Source organism: Rhynchophorus ferrugineus, unplaced genomic scaffold (genome assembly GCF_030347505.1).
Source record: "Rhynchophorus ferrugineus isolate W39M unplaced genomic scaffold, kcgeb_rfMv2 rfM2, whole genome shotgun sequence".
Classification (NCBI taxonomy): domain Eukaryota; kingdom Metazoa; phylum Arthropoda; class Insecta; order Coleoptera; family Curculionidae; genus Rhynchophorus; species Rhynchophorus ferrugineus.
Window position 1 is genome coordinate 62,498,535 of NW_027472581.1, and position 25,691 is coordinate 62,524,225.

At 31.2% G+C, this 25,691-nt stretch overlaps 1 protein-coding gene across 6 annotated transcripts in view; it reads left to right on the forward strand.

The window, feature by feature from the left end:
• Positions 1-25,691, forward strand: part of jvl (javelin-like) — a 317,251-nt gene that overhangs the window by 288,492 nt on the left and 3,068 nt on the right. For 3 of the 6 annotated variants that reach the window (XM_076394244.1, XM_076394241.1, XM_076394242.1), the window contains 4 exons: positions 9,997-10,083; positions 11,939-12,099; positions 12,170-12,348; positions 13,907-14,202. In XM_076394244.1, the coding sequence (XP_076250359.1) occupies positions 9,997-10,083; positions 11,939-12,099; positions 12,170-12,348; positions 13,907-14,202 (723 nt within the window). Of the gene's footprint in view, positions 1-9,996; positions 10,084-11,938; positions 12,100-12,169; positions 12,349-13,906; positions 14,299-25,691 lie in introns of all 6 variants that reach the window. The other 3 variants (XM_076394245.1, XM_076394246.1, XM_076394247.1) reach the window with 2 other exon arrangements.

The window sequence follows — 25,691 nt, forward strand, 5'->3', positions numbered from 1 at the left end:
TAGGAACTTTCAGATAATTCTTGTCCGTAAAGTGAGTTTCGGAAACCATCATAATGTCAATATTTTGTTCATTTACGAACATTTTTAGTTAACTGGCGTGTTGTTGGAGCCCATTGGCATTCCAGACGGCGATTTTGTAGCTATTGGTTTCAGGCATTAGGCAAGTTTGCTTACGACGGTTGTGAGTAGACCAAGCATCGTACTCATTTGATCCATTAGTTTGGCCATCATATTTTCTAATCTTGAGATGTTGCTAGTTTCAGTAGGTTGAGATATTGTCTCTCGTTTTTGTGCTGAACCATTTTCAACTATTTGGGCATAAGTTATGTCTGGTTGACTTGTTCTGGTGGGTAGTGGTAGATTGGTAGTAGTGGATTGCTTTTGTTGATGCCTTTTTTCCCTTAAGGCAGGATAGAGTTTCTGCTGTAGTTGCTTGTGAACTGCGCAACCCTTGTAGTTCGCAGGATGATTTCCGTTACAGTTAACACATTTCACTTTTTCATCGCGAACTTTACAAGTACAATCTCCTGTCTTATGTTCTCCTGCACATTTTACGCATCTATATGATTTGCGACAGTAAGTCTTTGTGTGCCCGTGCGCTTGACACCTTGTGCATTGTGGTATAATTCTTTTTATATGTGGCGGTTCGCATTTAATAATATTATTTTCCAATTTGGTGATTTCATACACCGCCTTATTATTTCCATTAGGTTTTATGTCTATATAAAACATAGGCAGAGGTTTTTTTGTCGTGTGATGTCGTATATTGTGAATATTTACGACCTCGTGGCCTTTTTCAGCTAGTGCTACCTTGATGGTGTTAAAGTCCGTCCCGTGATGTAATCCTTTTAATACGAATTTAAATGTTCTCTCGGATTTTGGCCTGAATGTATGGTATTGGGTGTTTCTTTCATCTAATTCTTTTATAAGAACTTTAAAGTGATCCGCTTCGAACAATTGGATTTTAATTGTTTCATAGCTCACTGTTTTAATTGTGTAGTTCGTAGTAATGGTTTTCAATAAGTCATGGATGTTTTTTATTATTCCTACCTTATAGACTGTTATTGGTGGTGGTTTGGGAACAACTTTTTCAGGGCTTGGTTGTATGTTCTCTTCAATTTCTTCCGACAGGTTGCTAAAACTGTTTTTTGTCTCTATCGGTTTCTGCAACCAATAGTCACTGATTCTTGTTTGTTTCCTCGCGATTTCTTCTTCTGGACTTCTCAATCGTTTTTTGTTAATGACTGTAGTCCATTCTGATGGTAGAGTTTGCGTTATTGCTGTTTGTTCTAATCTTATATCAAAGTGTGCAGGTGATTTGGTTGAATCGCTATGGTTTGCCATTTTTTAATTTTTATTATTTTATTTAATTTACTTCCAGAGGATAAAAAAAATTAAATAAATACATTGTTTATTTCACCCACTTCATTTTTCACTTACGTTATTTTAGCACTAGTTTTTTACTATAAATACTATAAATGAATTTCAAGAGGACTGTTGTAAAATAAGATGAAATAATTTTAAACACTAATAAAAATGAGATGCAGTCCTTTTGTCTGGTCACGTAAACACGTATTCACTACACTTTAGGTCCACTGATCGACGAAATTGAAATCGAAACTGATCGAAAAGTTGTAGGGTCGCTATAATCAGTGTATCACCCTTGAATAGAATTATGTTGAATAAAAAAAACTAATTTTGCCTAAAAAATGTGTTTTACTATGGTAGGCCGGGGACTTTTCAATTGACCTGTTATGATGGAAAATAACTAATAGGAGGAAAAATAGCTGTGACACAAATTTATTGAAAATGACATATACATAAATTGAACTATGCATTTTTACATAAAAATAACACTAGCGAGTAAAAGACGCCAAGTAATTTTCTCACATGACAACGCTTGGTCATATGGTACAGAAGTTGTTACATTAATTACATTGCTTCAACTCGAATGGGAACTTCTGACGTGTCCAATGTACTCACTAGGCATAGCGTCTTCTGAAGTTGTTCAGAAGTTCTGATTTGGCCAGATCACTCCAGTATTGAATGACTGCCACGCGGTTTCGAAATGTTGAAGAAGTCTGAAAATTACTGATCCTGTGTCAAACCCGCATCGTTCTTTCAACAAGGTATCCCTATGTTATCAAAAAGGTGGAAATGGATGGAAATAGTGTATATAGTATTGCTTTTAATATTGTTATTGTTTCTAAAACAATTACTCAAACTCAAACTGAATTAAATGATGTTATTTAAGACCTTATTTGAGCATAATAGACCTTGGAAGAGATGACAGAGTTTTTGAGATCCAGACATCTGATCTAATTTAAAAGATGTTTCATGATGTTGCTATAATTCCTTTTATATTTGATGAGTTTCATTTTAGTAAGTTTAATTTTGTTTACTTTTTTAATTGTTATAACTGCACCTTTAATATAAATATTTGATACGTTATTAATATTTGATATGCATCATTGAGAGTAGATTTGAGCTAAAATGAAAAAAAAAACAAAAATTGTTGGCACTTCTAATAATCATTAGTAAATATTATTTTTTATAAAATAAAATATTTCTAGGTTTTAAGTTTAATGTTAAAACAAATATTTTATTATCGATTTGGTAATATTTCTTAAAAACAATCAACCTGTTTTAATTTCTAATTTAAAACGTGTTTTTATTCATGCACTTAACAAAATACCAAAAATAATTTAATATTTATCTATTTTACATTCGTAACAGTTAAAAATAATTTATCGTAGATTAGATCATGCATCTTAAAAAACAAACGACCTTTCTCTCTCTTGGTTCTCAGATATCGTAGTCGTTTGTTTTCGAAAAAAATCCCGAACAATTAACTATGAGGTCATTAAAATAAAAAAACAGTATTATTAACAAAGTAACTATATGACGAGTTAGTTGAATGTGAATATGAACTGGCACACTTGGTTAGTTCCTTGTTCCGTTTATTTTAGATCGGTAATCTGTCAAGACCAGTGACGTCATGGTAAAATTGCTAAATCAATTGGACTGGTTGATCTAGTCGCTTGACATTTAAATGCAATTCGACGAATTGCAATTGAATTTTAGATATTTTAAATTACCGGGGTTTGTTAAAAAAACATCGGTTACCTCGTATTATTTTTGTTAACTGCTAGATTCAAGGATAACAATAAATTAAACTTTTAGAAAATTTATAATAATTAGTGACTATTTCTTAAATGCAGCAAGTTTTAAAATGTTTGTTTACATTTAGCTTATCATCTTTTCTTCCTTTATTAATACTCATACCAATTATCAGCACATCATTAAATACTATTATTTAAAATTATTAAATGCCAAAATGGACATCAATTTGAACACTACATTAGAAATTAAAACTTAAAACTATATATTATTAATTATTTATGTAAATTATTTGATTACCACTACAAATGTTTAGGGTAAATGATGTGGCTCGGTGAATGGAGGTAAAACGAAATGAAATAGTGTTGTTTACATTATGTGACCGTTATTTATTGAGTATGTAAAAAAAATTGAAAAATACAATTAGATAAAACGGATGGCAGCGGTGTTACCTGGAGACGTGGCTTGGGTAGTCGATGGTGGCACGTCTAAACCAAACGATGGTTGAGCACTGAAATCGAAATACCCTTCAATAACATCCCAGATAAACGTCTCGAGGTTGCCGCCAACTATTCGTTGTCGGTTTCTAGTTGGCGCTTCTGGCACGCCGCCCGTGTTCAACATCTGGGATTATATTTCTGAGTATTTTGTAGACCGTTATTCCACGATGTAAAATTCGACATGCCTCAAGGTCGCTACAATACTCCACTGCCAGAATTTTACATACAATTACTCCAAGCAACAAAAATACAAAAATGTATGAAAAAGTATCAAATACAAAAAAAAATTATATACCAAACAAAATGTGCTGCATGAAAAGGGCTTTGAAAAATATGATAAATAGAATCCGTTGTGGTTAGTCCGGTTGCGATCTGGTACGGCTGTTGATATCTTCCGGTTCTACAGATACCGTTGCTTCATCGTTGCTTTGGCACTTGAATGTGGTCCATCGACGACATTGAGAACAAGCCTCTTTTTCGGACAGGGCTCCCGTAATCGGCGATGTGGGAGGATGGATTGTTCGACGACGTGGTAGCTTATTTTCTTCGACGACGAGACGTTAGCAATTCTGGTACCTCGGCGAAGACATGACGAGTCTACGGTGACTGCAATCGGTACCTAGCTTCTGGAGCTGCTCTGTGACTAATCCGTAGTCACATACGTTACGGTAATTCAGAAAAAACAAATAACGACGGTATCCGACCGAAGCTGCCCAAAGCCTTTCAAATCAAAATGTCTGCCATTATGACGGAGACGGCGAGGGAAGGAAGACATTATGATTTAAACATAGCGCCGAAAGAAATGTTTAGCCGAGACGCTGATGATTAAGCAGTGATGTAAAAATATCTATGAGTTAAAAAGATTGTGAAAGAAAATTAGGACAAAAAATTTAAAAAAAAGTGAATTGGAAATAATGAAATGAAATTGAAGCTTCATTGTTTCGGCACTAAAATAAAATTTAATGAGGAACAAATGTTTGAATGAATGTAATATAGATGAAATTTGAAAAGGAATAGGAATAAAATGAAACGGAATATTGAAGGTAAAATCGAAAACGAATCGAATTAAAAATATTGAAAATTTTGAAACAAAAAATATAAGGGCCACGTAAAATACAAACCAAACGATGGTTGAAAACGAAGCACTGAAATCGAAATACCCTTCAATAACATCCCAGATAAACGTCTCGGGGTTGCCGCCAGCTATTCGTTGTCGGGTTCTAGTTCGGTCCGCTGCTGACACCCTGCTCGTGTTCAACATCTGGGATTATATTACTGGGTATTTTGTAGACCGTTATTCCACGATGTAAAATTTGACATGCCTCAAGGTCGCTACAAATGAAATACGAGTTATACAACTGTAATGAGACTCTGTGTTGACTTGAGAGAATTTGTAGCGACCAAAAACTGGGGACTAACTAGTACTAGTAAGAGAAATAGTCTAAGACATATGAAAACTAGGCGGAAAGAAAACTGGAAAAATGTCTTATGGGCGGAGGAGTCAATGATGGTGATCTAAAAGGCGTGTTTTTGTTCGCTGATCAAAAGGCAATCGGACCTCAGACGCATGAACTAAAAATCCTTCTTGAAAATCACTGTGAATAAACATCTACGTGAGAATCTTTAAATGAATTTATCGTAGAAAAGCTTTCATAATATATTTTGTTATATTTTAACTAGTAAAAATCAAATTCAGCAATAGTTATTAAAACAATCACCGAAACCTATGTATTTGAAAAAATACATTCATTAGAAGCGTTAAATGAAATGAAAAATGATCAAGCAGCTATGATTTAAAAGTAAAATGTATAACATGAATATTCAAGGTCTTAAAAGTTCAATACAGATGTTATAGAGCAAATAATTTAATATGGTGTAAGTAATAAATCATAATATTTTAATTTTTTTTGCTCTCTTTTAATTTAATTAATTGCATTTATTATTTTGTATTTTCATGTAATATTTAACAAGTATATTAAACTGTTTTTATTACTTTACATACAGGTTTTATTACCGCATACAGTTTTTATTATTTTGAACACTATAGCACCAAACAGAAAATCTATCTTTCAGCTTTATCATGTAACAAAACTCATTTTTTAAAATGGTCAAATTCGGTCAGAAAGTCAATAAATACCAGTTAAATATCACATAGATATAAGGATGAACAGGAATATACTTAATCTTTTTTTACTCTTTAACTCTTAGTGGTTCCACAATCTGCCCAATAGGCAATAATTATTTTTTATGTTTATATATATATATATATATATATATATATATATATATATATATATATATATATATATATATATATATATATATATATATATATATATTGAGTATAGACTCATACAGCAATACCTTGTTATCTAATGATAAGTTGGATTGCGCCCGATGAGCCAATACATTTGATATAATTTAAGTTGTTTTCGTTTAGAGAGTTTTTGTCGTTCTTCTTATCTCAATTATGGAAATTATTATCTCATTTTAATAAAAGATTATTTCATTTTTTGTGATGAAAATGGATTGATTTGTTTTGTTGTGTATGAAACTGCTAATGCAGATATATACCAATATCAATTGAATATATTGTTACAAAAAAATCAGAAATAACGAGTAACAGACGCAAAGTAATTCTCTTGCATGACAACGCTTGGCCACACGTTGGAAAATTTATGAAGGGCACACTATTGCAGTTCGAATGAGACTAGCACACCGCATCGAAATGCTGAAGAAGTGTGAATATGGATCAATGGTTAGATGTAGAAAATATTACATATTGTACTCATTTTTCTCAATAAATTGCTTCTTGAAGCGATAAATGTTCAGAATACATACAAGCATCTAATATATCAATGGTTGAAAAAAAATATGAAAAAGAATATATGCTAAAAAATATATTTGTTAGCCAAGCATCATATAACATGGAAGAAACTTCATCTTGAGTATTAATTTCGCTTAGTTTTTGTACGTGACAATAACGTCAATATGCCAGCTGCAGTCAAGCGGATGGTATTATTCTACAGTCGTTAATTTTATTTTTACTTTTCATGTTGGTCATATAGATGTGGTTAACTTATTCTACCCATTGATAATTCATTCTCAAGTGCTTATTCCTTAAGACAAATAACGATAATTAACAAATAAAAATCAAATTGAATTTTATATGAGCCATAATTTCAAGCCAGCCATTTAAACACATAAACTTGCGAAAAATGAATGCGGTAATGTTGGTCTAACACATGACGTCAGTATAAAATTATTCCCCTTTCAAGGTAATAATGCTTCGCAGGCTGGAGAAACGAAATATTTTACGGTGGGTCATTTGCCGATGTTGTTGAAAGAAAGGCTGATAAATTACGAAGACAACCTTGAAATAAATTTGTTTTTAACTTTATCCTCCATTCGAATATATGTAATCTTTTTAACTTGTTTTTTTTGGTGTATTTATTTTGGAATGCGGTCCTTTCTTCAAAACGTAATATTAAAAAAAATTTAATTTAATATTTCTTCATACCAGCTGTACGTGTATTTTTTAAATTATATATATATATATATATATATATATATATATATATATATATATATATATATATATATATATATATATATATATATATATATATATATATATATATATATATATATATATATATTGTAACTTGAACGTTTGTCTTATCGAACAAATATAATATATAGTTCTGTAGCGATCGGCATGTCGAATTTTACATCGTGGAATAACGGTCTACAAAATACCCAGAAATATAATCCTAGATGTTGAACACGGGCGGGGTGCCAGTAGCGCCAACTAAAACCCGATAACGAATAGCTGGCCACCCTGAGACGTTTATCTGAGAGGTTATTGAAGGGTATTTCCGCAAGTGCTCAACGTTTCGTTTCATTTAGACGTAGTGCTCATCGTTTGGTTTAGACGTGCCACCATCGACTGCCCAAGCCGTAACATCGCTGCCATTCGTTTTATCTAATTGTATTTTTCGCATTTTTTTATATAGCCAATAAATAACAGTCACATAATGTAAACAACACTATTTCATTTCGTTTTACCTCCATTCACCGAGCCACATCATTTACCCTAAAGTTCCTTAGAAATGTTGAATGTCAAGCTATGTAATTAAATAAGATAAATATGTTAGATGTCAATCATGAAACATTATCTATATATATAAAATCACTTTTTTGTTAAATCTCCGAGAACTTCGGATTTATTTTTGAATTCTTAAAAGAGCATTCTATTCTAATAGTATATGTTGTTTTATTGTATTTTTCTTTATCATTACCAGTTTTACAGAGATTAATCCAACTTCAATTGTTATAAGCCTTTGTATTACCCAAGAATATTCAAAAGCTTAAAGGTCCCATTAACATACAGTCTTATATATATAAAAACACGTTTCTCATTTAAGATAAACACACACAAATTGCGACTCAGCTTACGCTCAACTTATCTGCCACTAGTTTTTGATTTTATCTTGGGTCTTCATCCAACCATTGATTTGGATTGTAACCCCTACAATCCGCATTTTCGCGTTTTTGGCCTACCAAGACGTTCTTTGTCTTCAACATTGAAACCCCACATTTCTACCAGCAAACGATAAGTTTTAGCGACTTTTTTCTTTTGATGAAACCTAAAAAGTAATACTTGTTGCAAATACACGTTTTTCGGACACAACACTCGACACTTAAAAGCATAAGTAGAATAAAATATATGTATAAAATTATAACTTTACATACTTATGGCTAGTAAAATCTTATAAATACTTATTAGTAACTTCAAATCAATTTGTTATCAAACCAAAAAAGGATATCTTTTAGAAATGAAAAAGGGAAAACTTGTATATAATAACCGATAACACAAGTTTACAAATTTAAGTGAACTTTTGGACCCGAGCAGATGAGATCTATTTTTAAGATCATTTGATGCCCTGAACTCGGATCTTCAATCCGTGTGTCAAGATTGGTTCTAGTTTATAACGGCTGTCATTGCGTTAAACCTCATTTTTGTTTTTGAACTGTGATTGTTTTTCGGGACATGTGAAAATACAGACACAATGTTACAAATTCGATTCAAAGTCTTTTTATTACGTTTGTGGATGTTATATGTCCTGTGAACTCCACAAAATCATGACAGGTGCCTTCAAATGAGTATTTTGCTGTAGTAAACACTGACAAGCAGTGAATATCGAAACTCTTTGTAACGTGTGCTAAACAAAGCTGTTCAAATGGTCACTTGATGAAAATATATGTTTTTCTCTTCTAACATTATGGAGATAACAGAAATATTGTCTAGATGATCGCTACTATTGCTCGATGAATGTTGTCGGCATAAGGATGTTTAAGGACATATAAGGACGTTTTATTGCAAAGTGTACAAAATGTTTAATGCCTGATGAAGCAGCAGTACGGGCATACCACAAGATTGAAGCTCGAATGTCTCTCAAAATACAATTTCTGAATTTGCATCTTAATTTTTTCCCACAAGACTTTGGCGACATCTATGTTCATTTTATTTACATTTTTTAATTCCATTAATAGCCGTTAATGGTAAAAAATTGTAAAATAATGAATTTACTGAATATTTCGAAAACTACAACCAATTTTAAACAATGTACTGCTGATTTGGATTCAGCACAAAAATTTACCTTATAAACATTTTTTCATTGCTCAGGTCCGAAACCGTCTATAACTGTGTAATAGTAGAAGTTTAATTTAATAAATACATATGAGAAAAAAAGTTAGTCACCTCTAGCCAGATCTGGCTGAAACTTTGATAGGGTCAAAAGGGAATCTTCTCTCCCTCACTAGAACCAACATCACGGAATTTTATGACCATTAGACAATTCATTAGAATTTTATTACATTTAGTTAATACCACACATTTTAATTATTGCTTTGCATATTCGGGTTTTTCTGTCAGACTTCAATATTTATCTTGCTTATTTCATAATATTTTTCAAAATTATGTAGTATTCAAATAATTTTAGTCCTTCGAGTTTTTTGCCTACTAATCCTTCAAGCAATATTTTATCAGAAATATATAATTTTTTAGTATACCATATCACATATATTAGTATATTTAATTATATCTAGTAAAAATACATTTCTTATTGTTTAAATAAAATATATACAGATAAAATATATACATTCTAAAGGGCACATAACAAAATTAACTTCTTTAATTTCTTAAAAAGTAATTTCTATTGAAAATAAATTTATTTGTTCTCAGTAACACAATGTCTTTCTTAATTAAAATTAATTTCAATTACCCTGTATATTATTAGTATGTTCTTCTAAAGAATTAGATTTATTAAGAATGTACAAACGTTGAGAACTAAGAAGTGGTTTATTATTTCAGGTTCTCAGAGAACAACTGGATTCCGCAGTAGAGTTAACACAAAAGCTCGATAAAGCCAGAGAGGAGAATGAGGATTTAAGATTTCAAGTAAGCATATGATAGTTTAAAATACAAAACTACAACAATTAATTTACACTTAATTACACAACAACTTAATTAATTTAATTGTTTCCTATCTCAATATAATTAGTCTAAATGCCATTTAATAAACACATGTTTTCTAATGATGAACAAATTTATTTATTAAAATCTCACTATAACAGCCGATCAGCAATGAATGGCACTAAGGCTAAATCGATTAATGATATATCGGAAACTTCATTTAATTGTTTTTCAACCTAGAGTAACCTTAACATAAGAACGATTATAATCATCATTTTTATCAATGATGAACAATTTTATCATTATTTATAGATCATCAACAACAAACAATTCAGCTATTCCGTTATTTTATTAATCTATATAATTTATAATTGTTTTTTTATTGAAATTTGTCATTTTGCTCACAATAATTATCCTTCGTAGTTTTTTTAGTTGTTTTAGCTAAATTCATTGAATATATGACAAATGAAAACAGCAACAATTGAACGATACATTTTTAGAGGTTTTATTAGAATTTAATCTAACCTGTGGTTTATTCTACAGTTTTCTCAAAAAATGAGTCATTGAATTTCCAATCAAAAATATTTATATTAATTATATCAAATTCAACAAAAAACTGCTGTTAAATTCAAGAATACAAAAACGAACATAATATCCGGTATAATATATAATTAATCAACAAAAGTGATAGCGTGTTATGTTTTATGCTGTTATACAACACATTTTTTTTTAATAATAATTGGATGTTACTTTACATGATACAAAATTGATCCGGAAAAATAACTACACTTATAACTCATTTATTTTAAATATATATAAATGAAAATAAAGCAAATCTACAAGATATGCTACAATTGTTTATGAAGTATATTTGCATTTATATGATTAAGGTGTTGAGCTAGCTTTGCTTTTCAAGAAAAGCTGCAGTTCTTCACGCAATAATATCTAAATAGCTTCCAACGAAATATTGTTCCATAAGTACCAAGATATTTTATAATATTCTGATGCTCCTCAAACAAGTACTAAACCTTTTTATCTGTTTGTATGGGCGCATTATCATCTTGGTGTTAGGCATCAATACGCTAGTCATGAGCTGAGAGGACCAGCTGAATACCATGATATTGCCGCCCAAATCATAATAGAATATCCCCCATGTTTCACTGTATGAAGCAGGCAATCAGGATCGTAGGCTTCTTTTAGGATTCTCGAAACAATCTAATTAATGATTTATCGGACCATTCTACATTCTTCCATTCATCAAGTGTCCAGGTTTTATGATCATTGCACCACTTTTTTCGCAGGATAGCGTTGGCTTTAAGGGGTTTCACACTCACAACTTTTCCAGCATCTATGGATCTTCTGCGGTATTTGGTCTACGATTTTTGTTGAAACAGTAGTACGCAAATGAGAGTTCTGCTATTACTTTTGTCACGGTAGTTTTATGCTGTCTGGCCACAATCATTTTTAATGTTCGCCAGTCTTTATCAGTTAACTTTGGGTTTCGCTCACTATTCCTCTTCGCTGATAACATTTACCATGTTTCTTGTATGTTATTACCGAGGTTATTGTCGCTCGTGAGAAACCTTAAGTAACTTCAGGGAGATAATACATTTCATCGATCGCTAGTTTTAACCGTCGCAGAACAAAGCGTATAATACACTGAAATGTAATCTACTGGGCATGTAAACTGAACAATACATACGCGTTGTAGTATTTATACGGAAACAGTGTTGACAACATCTAACATAATGTATTATGGTGTACTATATTGTATGGTGTTCGTGTTATTTTGACTATACCCTGTATATGACCCATTTTGAAATTTTTACTTGTTAATCAGCTTGAAGACAGAACAATAGAATTAGAAGGAACCAAAGCACGCGTAAGACTTTTAGAAGATCTCCATAAGCCTAACCTGAACAAATGCAACTCGCCAGACATCATTCCTGATATCATGGATACTTCACAGGATCAACGACCTCTTTCCAGGACTGAAATTACGTAAGTGAAGATACTAAGCCGCATTGAAACATATTTAAATAATCTTGATTAATGCTGAGTAATGTTTTAGTACTGCAAGCATGAAAGCTATGAGTCCCATACCGATGACCTTGCAATTAGATCACAGCAGCAGCACGGAATCGGCTCACGATCAAGCAGAAACCAGTAGAAGTAAAGATGGTAGTGGTTCTAAGAGAAGACCAAGCAAGATACCGTTGAAAAGTTACACGGCTCCGAAGCCTCCAGGAGGTATGTAGTATTCCATTATTATCATTTTTAAGGTGAAGTATATAATTCATTTATCACTCATTGCCATTTGAGTCATAATATAAAATAAAACAATAGAAGAACGTTATAATCGCTGGATTTAGTATTTTAATTAGTTAAGTAATAAAAAAAGAGAAATTAAACAATAAAAGCACTAGAGCACATACGGTCGCATCTAGTCAACTATACTTAAGGGGTGTTCAACATGTAGGTGTAATAAATAAATAGCACTAACTACCCATTGCCCAGTTATTTTTTTCATCTTAACAATGCATTTATTGATACAATTTATTGGGACAATATATATTAATCAAAATATTTTCCATTATTTTTTACGTTACTTTCTATCTTTCCCGCAACATATTGGTTCAAAAGTGATCGAATCATAGATAGATTGTTGCATTTCTTTTGAAGCCCTTTCTATTCATTGTCGTCTATATCATTTGGTCTTCCAGGTCATTCGTTTTCATTGACATCAAAATAACCACTTTGAAATCATTTATATCGATACCATCAATTGGGATTTGACGAATCAGCATTACCATAATTTTCTAAAACTGTTGGCAATTGTCAATAAAATTCTTCAAATCAAACCATGAACCATGATTTTTGTTGATACTGGTCGACCCTGTTGTCAAATGTTATAAACCGTAACTTTGTAAACCAAAAATCCATTTTGATGCGACAACATTACGACGTGCTGGCATCATAAATTTCGATAACGTGCATTAACTGTTTTATTGGGTAAACTAGACAATAATTTTTAAATAAAATTAGAACATATAATTATTCTCTTCCTGAACTTCAACAGTGTATTTTCTCACGATATTTACATCTAGTTAGCCTAAAATATTATATTAATTCTCGAGATTTCTGTTTTTCTAACTTGAATACTGTGATGGTAACCAACAAACGAAATTATTTTTGCATCCCAAAAAGTGATATTAACAGAATCTTAAAAGCACTAGCTCTATCGGGTTTTATTAATTATATATGAATGAACACTCCTTAAATATACTACTAACTTGTTTCATCCTATATTAAGATTCTCTAATGGTTTCTATCCTTATTATTAATTTTCTTGAGCAATTTTAACGTCGTTCTATTTAAAAATAATTTACTAAATATAATAATTTCATGATCTTTCATGATATGTCTTGAATAATAGTTAAGTATGTATCATAAAGTATAAGGTATTGATTTATGTTCAAAACATCGCAAAAAGTTAATTTAATTGGTCATCTTTTAATTATTAGTTGAATCTAAAAGTCATTACATTATTAGATTTATATTTAAATTTGCTTATTAAATCCATTAATTTGTTTTATTTTTTTATTGCTTCGCTAAATATGATGATGGAATTTGATAACAATTAAATGATTTCATAAGCAGATTATACAAACATAGCTCATTTGAAGTAGTAGTTGGCGTTTAGCGTTATCATTATCATATTAGGGTTTGGTGCCATTTTTTTCGACATACACGTAAACACATCATCCACATCGCTCCTCGATCTCATTAGTTCATCGCGCACTCGCAGGTAAACATAGTCCCGCACCACGTAGTCGCAGCGGCGAATCGCCACACCGTTCGCACTCGGCACACTCCTGGAGAAATCGAAGCGCCACAAGCACCACCTCACCCGGCGACAATAGTCTGAAGAACTCGCTGCCTAAATCCAGAAACAGTTCCTTGGTGAGCGCTAGAGATTCCCTCTCCATCAAATTGCGTAGCAGCGAGACGGTGATGACTGTCAAAGGTTCACCTACGTGCACGATCGGCACGCCGAAGAAGACGTCGGCGCCGACCAAGTGGGGACCGCCGAAGGACGAAAAGGTACGGTCCAAAACAACTTCATCAATATGGAGTTTCTTCAAGCGAGACAGCAATCAATAGCTGGAGGTTATTTTTGTTTCGCACACAGACAGCGGAGTAAGTTGTTGCTTTGTTATTATTTATTTTATTATCGTATTATTTGCCACGGTGCTTTTGCGCTTAAGCTTGAGGAATGTTTCTGTTTTTTTTGGTTTGGCTTTTAGTTGAAAGGTATGTAGATGGGGTAAGTAGATATTTAAATGGGAGTGGACGAGTTATCATGTCTAGATCATATAATAAAAGGTTTACTGTGTAAATTGCAACAATGAAAAATTTTTACTTTCTTGTTTAATGTTGACAAAATTTATATTAGTAATATGCTCACAACACGCTATAAATTTGGAATAAGTTCACAAACGTATATGAATTCGGTATACTATACCCTATAACCTATTCCCAATATTATGGTGCTAATATTGAACATAGAAGAGTTCTGATCAAATCGGAATAGTAAAAATATTCACTTATTTGCAATATTCATTAAAATCTTATTTTATATATAGGAAAAATTAATATCTCCGTTACAGAAATTATCAGCGTATAAGGGCAACAAGTTATTTCTTTATTAAAATTCAGTTATTATTGTAGCTTTTTTGAGAGAGTTAAGGTTATTCAAGTTCTTATTGCCATTTTTCTTATCTTTATAAGAGTAAGTGTTTTTTTTTACAGGTTTTGTATCATACCATTTTTCTTACAACTATTAATGCAAACGCATCAATTCTAATCAATAGCAATATAATCTAATAGAAACATGATCTCTCGATCATTTCGATTGGAAAAGATCAAAAAATAGAGCTTTCTAGTTTTCTTCTGTCTGTTAACTTTCTGTTCAAATTCATAATTTCTAGAATTACAAGGCTATTATCTATACTTTAACTTTCATATTAATACAGCATCTAATACAGTTTTAAATTATATTATGTCTCCAAATTATTTAACAATAGCAGTACAAGAAAATTGGTAACTTCCTTCATTTAGTTTTGGTATTTTCATGTATAAAATCCAGACAAATATAACAAATGTTACTTTTTCTTTCATTTTTATAACACTTCCTTTCTGCTGCTGTCTGTTTTGATATAAAATAAGTTCTATTTTTGTCACTTATTAGCTTTATCCTTCAGGGTAATGGAAGTCGTTATTTGCCTACTTATTACTACTACTATATTTTTTTGAAAATCTTCAATCAGTAATTAAGGCACATTTTTTCACAGTTTTTTTTTCAAATTACACTTTAAATATCTATTTTTTATTGCAACTGAGTTATTTTTATTTATCTACATTCCTAAACATGTAAAAGTATCGTTCCGTATCAATAATCCTGTAATTAATGAACCGTCACCCCCTTCGTCGTCAAGTTTTCAAAATTCTATCTTTTTTTATTAAACTTGATAAAAATATAATACAAAATATTTAGTCATGGATTTTTGTTTTTTTTTGCCTTAGTCTATGGTTTGTCCGAATCCACTATTTTTAATTTAAAAAGCTTGGGTAGCTTCAACACTGTATTTAAGCAACTATATTTCAACATTTCAGAAACTCAACTATCAATTAATATTGATTGAATTATTATTACATTATTTCATAAACAATAACTTAACAATTAAAATACATTAATTAAAATTTTATTATTTATTAATATATTTATAAAATGCCTACTTTATTAATTGATAATAAATATGTCAAAATATTTTAAATCAAACATTCATGTTAAAAAGTTACTATCCCGTTAATTTATATGATCTAGACTGATGAAGTACAATGGATTTATTTTTGGATAATAGGATATTGGCTATTTTTGGTTGCATGAACTCTATTATGTTATATATATGGTAAAAATGGATACCCAGCTTGCAATAAATTATTTGGGACTGTAGATTAGCAAATGGGCTGTATATATAGTATTTTATGTTCGCTGCATATTATGTATTTTTAGTTAAAATTATAAAGCAATGTTATAATTGTTACGTTGCAATTCTTTTTATTATTCAAAAAGGTATGTGAAACAGTTCATGAAAAATGATAGCCAATTAATATCTCAGAGAATACCTTTATTACTATGATACGAGTTTGATGATTAAGTCTATACATGATTTGAAAGTATTTGAAGAAAATAATATTTGTTGAATAGAACTTTATATTTTTATGATTATTGTGTAGTATTATAAAAACTACTACTAGCACTTGTTTAACTGAATAAGATATAGTTAGAGCTATACATTTACCTAGGTATAACATTCCTCCATAAATAAAAAATATTTATATATTTGAAGTCATACTTAAACTTAGTCAAGCTTTCGATAGAAATATTTTTAGGAAATTGGTTGATATCTACGATGTGTATTGTCATCTACTCAAAAGCACCGTCAATTGAATTCGTAGATTCATAGTAATCCTCATATCATTCAATATTTTAAGAAAACAGTGAAGCTAAGAGTAAACATTAAAAAAAACGGTCACGTGGCAGATACTGCATTTTGTATCTAAATATCAAACATTTCAGTTAAAATATCTCCCCACGCCAAAAAACCAGTGACACTTAAAAAATACTAACGAGGAGATAGAAATAGAATATTAGGTCCAAGTTTCAGTAACAGGGATATAACTCTGGCCATATTATGTAAGCCACTTAAATAGGTATATAATTAGGGATAATTATTTCTTAATGTGACAAATTAATATTACCAAATTAAATCTGTATATTCAATTCATTAAATCTACTATAAGTATTTAATTGAATATAATAAATATTTGTGATAATTTCAAGACAATAAGTGAAACATTCCTTACACAGAGTGTAGATAATAAGTGTATATAAATCTGGTACAATTACTGAACAACGAAACAACTATCTGTATTAATAAACTTAAGGTCGATAAACTTTGCATCGACGTGGTCAGTTTATCAGCAGGTTAATGCAGTGTCACTTATCCTGTTCACTATGTATCTTGCAATACTGCATAAAAGTTAAAATATTTAGTCTTGGTGAACAGGTCTCAAAGACTCTCACTGTATTAAACAAGGAGCGGTCGTGACCTGGGAAATTCAATGCGAAATGGGATTCGGCAGGATTCTCATGCAATTGAAGGGTGTTCGTTTGTACAAATACTAAAGTGCATTGACCAGACAATTTTGGAAACACTTTAAGTTTACGAATTTGTTTAGTTATTAAACTGATTTAAAGTGAGTTCATAAAACTTGATTTAAATTAATATATTTTATTTGACTCGTCATTGAAAATATGTCGAAAGGACATATTAAAAGGAAAAAGCGTCATATGAATTCTAAGCTGGAATCGACGAAGACGTGGAAAGACACCAAAATAGAAATATATATTTATAAGAAGATTGAAAATATAATAGAAGTTTTTGAGAATATAAACGCGTCTGATTGATTAATTTGTTTTTTTTTTTTAGTTTAATGCAAACCACGAACTGCACTTTTTATATTATTTCCACCTTTTTTAAACTTCTTTGTACTATCTATCGCTAACCAATATTTTTCCTTCTCATTATCTTACCAGAATTTGAATTGTGCCTCAAAAAATTTACGCGTCTCTTACTTATATTCAAAAGCGAACAATGTAACCGCTTAAAACTGTTAGGTATTTGCATGTATTTTGATTAGAAATAGATACTGATAAACCGAAAAAAAAAATAACTATTAAACAATCTGATATGTTAAATTCGTTAATTTTGACAGCTTTATACATAAAATAAATAACAGTTTACCATTTAATATTATTGAAATGCTGACGTGGCTGGCGCAATGACCATGTCGACACGACTGTCTTCCTACTATTGCGATAGTCACGAGTTCCAATCCTACTGTGGCAAGTCTGTAAATCCAAGGTTCTAAGACTGTCTAAGAAATCCAACAAGGAAAATTATCCCAGTCACGCCAGTAACTAGTCCGGGTAAAACAAAATGAAATCTGAAATGGTCTCTAAAGTTGATCACTCGCCAGCCAGTCGATCAAGCACTTTTAGAAAATTATAGAGATACTATATGATTATAAAACTACTCTGTCATATTCCAATTATGGATAAAGAAAGGCCTGGAGCACCAAAATTGTTCAAGAACAATGATTTGTTGGATAAAAACCCACTTCAAACTCTCTTTCAAAGAACTTTCAGTTAGTTAAGCAGTTGATGAATCAACTATTTCCAGACGTTTACATGTGTTGAGAAAATTGATACCACATGAAAAGTACAATTTCGAAGCATTTAAATATCAAGGTTTCACTGTCATTTTGTCAAGTACAAAAAGAAGAGTTTTGAGAGCGGCATATGGTGAATGGCAATGAGAGTTCGAAATACTATGACAATCCCAAACGCAAGAAGTCGTGGATTTAGTCCTAAAGAGCCTTCCACATCGACACCCTGGCAGAATATTCGTAACCATAAGGTATTACTGTTAACATGGTGGAATCATTAGGGTTTAATATATTACGAGTTCCCAAAACCGAATGAAATTGTTATTATGAATGCCTACCAACGTCAATTAAGCAGACTGAACGACGCATTGTTGCAAAAAAGACACAAAGAGTTCCTCTTACATAACACTCTTCAACCACACGTTGCAATGGAATATTCTGCTGCATCCACCGTACTCACCAGAGATAGCAATTTCTATTTACCACTTTTTGGATTAATGCCGCATAAAATGGCATAGCTGGGCTGGGTTTTTTAACGCTGAAGAAGTATGAAAATTTATCGATTACTGAATATCAGCCAGACCAATATCGTTTTTTCGACACAGTATGGCTATGTTGCCAGAAAAATGGGAAAACTGTATAAAACGATACTAATTTTTCACAATACACGCAAGCACCTAATAGAAGCGCTGCTCGGCTAGACCGTGTGAAATCGCGCAGCGAAATCAATGAAGTATGGCACAATTCGATGAGTACGTTGACTTTTCTACTTCGATGGCGACCGTTTGGATCGTTCGATATGTTTGGACATGGTTGCACGTAGGTTTTTGATGAGCCACGCCCAGGTGCTCCGAAAAAGACTACCACAGAGGATAAGATGACAAAAATCCACGACCTCGTATTGGCATACCGCCGATTAAAAGTGCGCGAGATAGCTTACACACTAAGCATCTCAAAAGACTCCATGGGTCATATCCAGTATGAAATTTTAGGCATGATAGAGCTCACTCCGGACAACAAGCGCAACCGTGAGACCACTTCAGAGCAGTGTTTCACGCTATTTAATCGCAATCCGGAGGAATTTCTGCGTCGTTTCGTGGCCGTCGACGAAACGTGGATTCACTGGTACCCACCAGAAACAGTCGAAACATTGGACTTCACCCGGCGAATGTGCTCCAAAGAAGGCGAAGGTTGTCCTATTGGCCAGAAAGTGATGGCCACCATTTTCTAGGATTCACAAGTTGTGGTCGCAGAGCTGTACTATATCGAATTATTGATCCCGACCGACGCCAAATTGTAAAAAACGGCCTCATTTGGCTGATGAAAGCCAAATTTGATGAGTAAAATTAGAGTGTGTGTATCTAATTCAATACAGAATAAACTAACTGTAATGACTACACAAAAATAATTAACTATGGTTATACTAAAACCAAACAAAAACAAAAACTAATTAAATTTTCAACGACAATGAAAACGATTCAATAATATACTTGTGACTCAGTAAATCGAAATAAAATGTAATTGAAGGGTATCTCAGTAATCTATATATTCATTTCTATGGCTTAATGACGTATGAACACAAAAAGAAAAGAGGAAAATATTAGATCACGGTTCAGCTAAAGTAGAAATTGGCTCGACGCAATTTAACACCATAAAAAGCGGAAGCGCGCGTGTTCTAATTTCACTTGTGAACGATACCTTAACATTTCATTTCCGCCAAAGCATTATTGTGGTCGAATTATTCATGATTCTTTCCTCATATCGTATAGAAAAAAACTGCATTTTTTGTTCCTATACATCCTACATTAATATAAGTTAATAATGAATAAAACGACAGGCCGTTGCGTTACCATCGTTACGTAAGTCAGTAGTTTTTGCAATAAGTCCAGTTTTTTTCGTTTTCGTTGAAATATTATTCGTTCGCATTTTGGAATTATTCAATCGTTAAAATTTAGTTTCAGCAGTTTGATTTGTATATTACTATATACTCCAAATCGAAGGAAATGTTAATAAAACGTTTTGTATTTATTAGGCGGCTTGGTAGCATGGTGGTCATGGCGGACGGTTCACCAGTAATCAATTTTCTGGAACGATCTCTAATAATTGTCATTCGTCAATCAGTAAACTTAATGAGAAAGAACGTAGTTCCGAAATTATGTTAATTCTATTTATTTATAATTATTCAATGAAATATTCAACGTTTTGAATGTATTTTGATATATTACGATATCCTTCGGTGAAAATTTTAGTTACCAATTTACACAACTGTTAAACAACGTAACCTAACGGTTACATTCGATTGTTTTGACGTTTCTCTACATAAAATAATGTATACAGACGCTCATTATGTAATGTTCAAAATTTCATTTTCAACATTTATTATTTTGTTGTTTAATTTGAAAAAATCTGCGGCCGAAGCCCAATTTCAATTATTTAAAAATAAATATTTTGATGTCAATGATAAAAAACCTACAAGGTCAAAATGTTCAGAATTAAAAAGAAAAATAATTTGGACAGTGAATAGCAAAAGAAAATGAAAACCCAGCTCAAACAGTCAAAGAATATTCAGATAGCTTAGCAGTTGATATATAATTGTTTCCAAACATTTACGAGCGAAAGGAAAGATTCTAAAGCAGTGAAAATTGCTGCCACACGACATTGACATTTCGAACTGCTTCAACATCACGGTTTCTTTGCTTGTCAAACAAAAAAAGTAATGAAAAGTGAATCTTCAAACGCAAAAAATCCACATCGTTACCGAAGATAGGTGTAGTGTAGGACAAACTACTAAAACCAAATAAAACTGTTATTGCAAATATCTATTGAATTGTCTATTGAAACGTCAATTGAACAAATTAAATGACAAATAACACCCAGCTATTGAATATTAAAAGTGTGAAGGATACCTTGTTACAGCTCAAATAGCAAGCTTTGCTCAATATAAATTTTATCAATAAAGGCCTCTCGAAAATGAAGAAATGATCGAAATACATACAAGAATCTAATATTAAGATAAATAAGATTTTTTGTTGCTAAAGTCTATTTTATGCCCTGTTTTTATTTCACGATTAAATTATTTTTGTTCAAGATTAATTCGAATTAGTAAGAAGTAGAGTCTTGAACAATACATTACTGATACTAAATTAACACTTTAACTTATTCTTTTTCTCATGTCTAAAATATTTTATATTCTTAATGATAACAAAATGTATTAAAAAAATCCATTAAATAAGCCACAAGATTGATTTTTTAGTGTTTAGACGAAAAATGTTTTAAACTCGAAATTGAAGTTCATTCTGTAAATACTTCTACCATTTTACCTACAACATCCCACCAAGTGCAGTCTTCAACTTCAAAACTAAATTGATTATTTCTAAAGCGTCTGTAGATTGTTTCCTACAAAGTATGATTGTAAGATCGACGGGAATTGCTTCAGCGACAGATTTTTTTAAATTACATAGTTTTAAATTATTCCAGTTTTACATAACCTAAGCGGTTTCTATCTATATGCCAATTATGTGTTGTTTGCCTTGTTAAAAGAGGCAAGGAAAACAAAAGTATTTAAACGAGTTAGTATTCTGTGAAGTCGACTCAATTGTATAATACCATAACAGAATTCTATTGAATTCACACGGTAAAACGTAACGGTTATCAGACGTGATAGAATCTTCCATTAAAATTTCATCAAAACCGCTAAACAAATTTATAACATTAATGGTAGAATAGCCTGTTATTTTACGATGGCAAAAAAACTAACCATATGCTTTGTACTGAATAGTAATGTGTATATTTTAAATTAGTTTGTTCTTGGAACGATAGGCTTTTAATAGAGGATGCGGTAAAATGGAAATATATTGAGTTTATTATTGAGGGAAAGTTGAGTCATTTGATGACAAATATATTAATTAATAATTACATTGGCATGGAAATCAAAGCTCTATTTATTTCTTTTATTATCATTAAATAACTTACTTAAAGTACAATACGTGTTATATTAAGCGATTGCATGTATTCTGATCTTTTTTTCACATAAAAAGACCCTTATTAACAAAATGTAATACAATATATATTAATCAACATATTTGCCATAATTTTCTACAACTTTCCCATCTTTCTGGCAATATGGCGTTTCCAAATCGTGTGCCAGCCAAACCATGCTATATTGACCAGAAGGTGCTATATCTAGTGAATAAGCTGAGTACCGCAGTACTTCTTATTCGAGCTGCAATAGTGTACGCTTCCCAATTCTTGCAACTTGCGGCCGAACGTTTTCATGCAAGAGTATCATTGAGTTGTCAGTTTATTTAATTTGCTTCGGCGAATATCTGCTAATCTCACCATATCTACAACAAAATTTTATGACCGTGAATATTCTTTGGATGCTTTGGAATGAATGGTTGATGTCCATAGTGTTGTCCTAGTAGGTCCCCTTTCCACCACCAGTCACAATACCAAGTTACTAGGTATTTAATTACCAAGTAATTAAATGTTGTTGAAATAGTTCGAAATGGTATTTTCATCATTGAAGTTACCACTTTTAAATAATTGAAACCAGAACAATTAAGATTCAGAGGAACAGCTAAAGTTTAGCATTCCATTGAATTTGCAGCATTCCATAAATAGCGTCTATATACACCGAACAACTCGATAATAGTGGAAAGAGGAATTTTTTCAATTTTATGTAGAAAAATATTAAAACTTTCGAATTTAACAGTTAGGTTAGGTTAGGTTATTTACATTTATACTTCGTTTTTTCACCAATAGCTATCGCTGATCAAAATTCAAATAAAACACTTTTATACAACTTAATACGCCTGGAAAATTATAACGAGAAAATCTGTTATAATTAACAGCAATCAGATTTTAAAAAATTTTACCCTCCAAATATCCCCAAATACCAATAAATTTGTAAATGTTAAGTTTTCAATTAATTCCACCATTCTTGTTTTAAATCGTACAATTTACAATTAAACGCTATTTATACTTAGCCTTAGCGTGAATCATTTAAAATTACCTAATACCTTTATATAACCTTTCTCGTATAGCGTGTGTAGTTTCAAAGTGATTCGCCAGGCAGATTACACGGTTGTTAAAGCATCATATTAATTTACGCAATAGTATGATTCTCTATTAGTTATTGATCTTTTCAATTCTAAATTCTCGAAAAATTACTTTACAAGTAATTTGTAAAAAGTGATTTAGTTTACAAAAGAAAAAATCAAAATGACGAAACTGCTCATAAAACTAAAATAACATTGCCAAAATCAGTAAATAACTATTATAGTAAATTTATTTGACAGACTTGGTCCCTTCTGACTTCTAGCTCTTCTCATAACACAACAAATTCTTCATAACTCAAAAAATAATTTTCATCAAATAAATAATACCTCGAAATGACTTTTCAACCGAATGAGAGTGAAAGCACTCTTAATTAGGAGAAGAAAAGATGGAGTTACTGAACTTACCACTCCAAAAGAAATTGTGTCGGAAATAAAAAAAAAACATTAACTCTAAGAAGGCTCCCGGATTTGAATTAAATACAGAACAAATTTTATCACTGATTCCAGGTAAATGTAAAAGTATTCGAAAATATACTTAAAATACAGAAGCCAGTAAACATAAACTAGTATATCAATTTCGCTTCAGTGAAAAACACTCAAAATTAAACAAGATTTACCAACACATTTACCAAAGCGTTAAAATAGAATATATAATATAGAGCCTTCAGAATTAAGTATAAGTAGACCTATTCGGAATTTACAAAAAGCGGGAACGCTGCAGATAATCAGTTTGAATGAGACTAAATATGTTCAGTTCAATTTTACAAATAAGAAAAATCCCTATCAGAATAAATAATATCCAAGCACCGTATGCTAACACCGCATAATATTTATGTAAAATAAAGGGAAAGAAGAACTGGATGTTATCTACATACAACAAAGTAGTGATATAAGCAGATCCTGAAACACATGTCAAGAACAGCAATCGGGACGTAATTTAGCGGTTTTAGAACAAAATATTGAGCAGTTCTGTCAATGCCTCGTGATATCAGAAATAGTAATCTCCATAGAGTGATTTAGAAAGTGATGAACAAAAACTTCTCTACCATATCTAGCATATAAAAACTTATTGAAAACTTAATATTATGTATTAACATGTAAACCGCTATAGTTTCGTCATAAGGTAACCAATCGTAAAGAAACCATTAGGTCACGTTGTTGTTCTTTCTGTAATTGGCCAAATTGCCGCTCCAACTGTTACAACATTATTCTGTTATTAATTTCCATATTCCAATAATAAAGCGAATTAGATTATTAATAAGAGGTAACAGTGCGTTGCAAATAATATGTTACGTTCCTTCTAAACGAGCACTGGTACTATTATTCAAACAGCAGCAATATTTATTTCAAAACAACAATTGTAAGGCAGATACATTTTTTTTCATTTTTATCGTACAGTTAGTTACAATGATGTTATTTTCTTAGTAGATTATATGGCTTAAGATCTTTTGCGCTTTGAAATAGGTAAACGCAACAATATTTATATAAATTAAAATTAAAAAATACCATATCGTGGTAATAACAAAATTATTTATTTTATAGGTACATACATATCTTGTGGAGAATATAATAATTCCCCACAAGAGTATTTTTGTACATAACCAAAGATTTTGATAGTGTATACAGTGTAACATAAGCTACAAAACAACAAAGCTGACTTTTTCATAATTTCATTCAATTCCAAATTCAATGTAACTTTTTCTGGTTAAAAATCTGCTATTACCTTTCATACCATAACATGTAAAAACCCAAGTTATCCGGTTTAGGTCGCGACATTTCTTGTATCAACATATATATATATATATGCAGAAAGTTAGCATAATATAATCATAACATGTAAATCTTAATGGAAGATACTAACAACGATCGATTGACCTTGCCACTAAAGTTCCATTATATGGCTGCAAGTATGGTTGTGGATTACATCCAATAAACAAACAAAAATATTTTAGTAAAATTGTAGGGTTAATTCATTAAGAACAACAATGCTAATCACTATTGCTAAACATAATATTAATAGTTTCTTTATATTTAAATACAGTTCCTAACAGAATGTTACTCTTCCAGTAACAAGATTACATTACAGAGTTGATCGGTTAGGTGTAGGAATTAATTTATAGCATTTTGCAACCAAAAGTAATTTATTTAAAATTAAATTTTATTTTGTCATCAACAAAATTTTGTACATAATTATGGATATTCTGATTTATATATTTTTACTAATTTTTCTCAATAAAT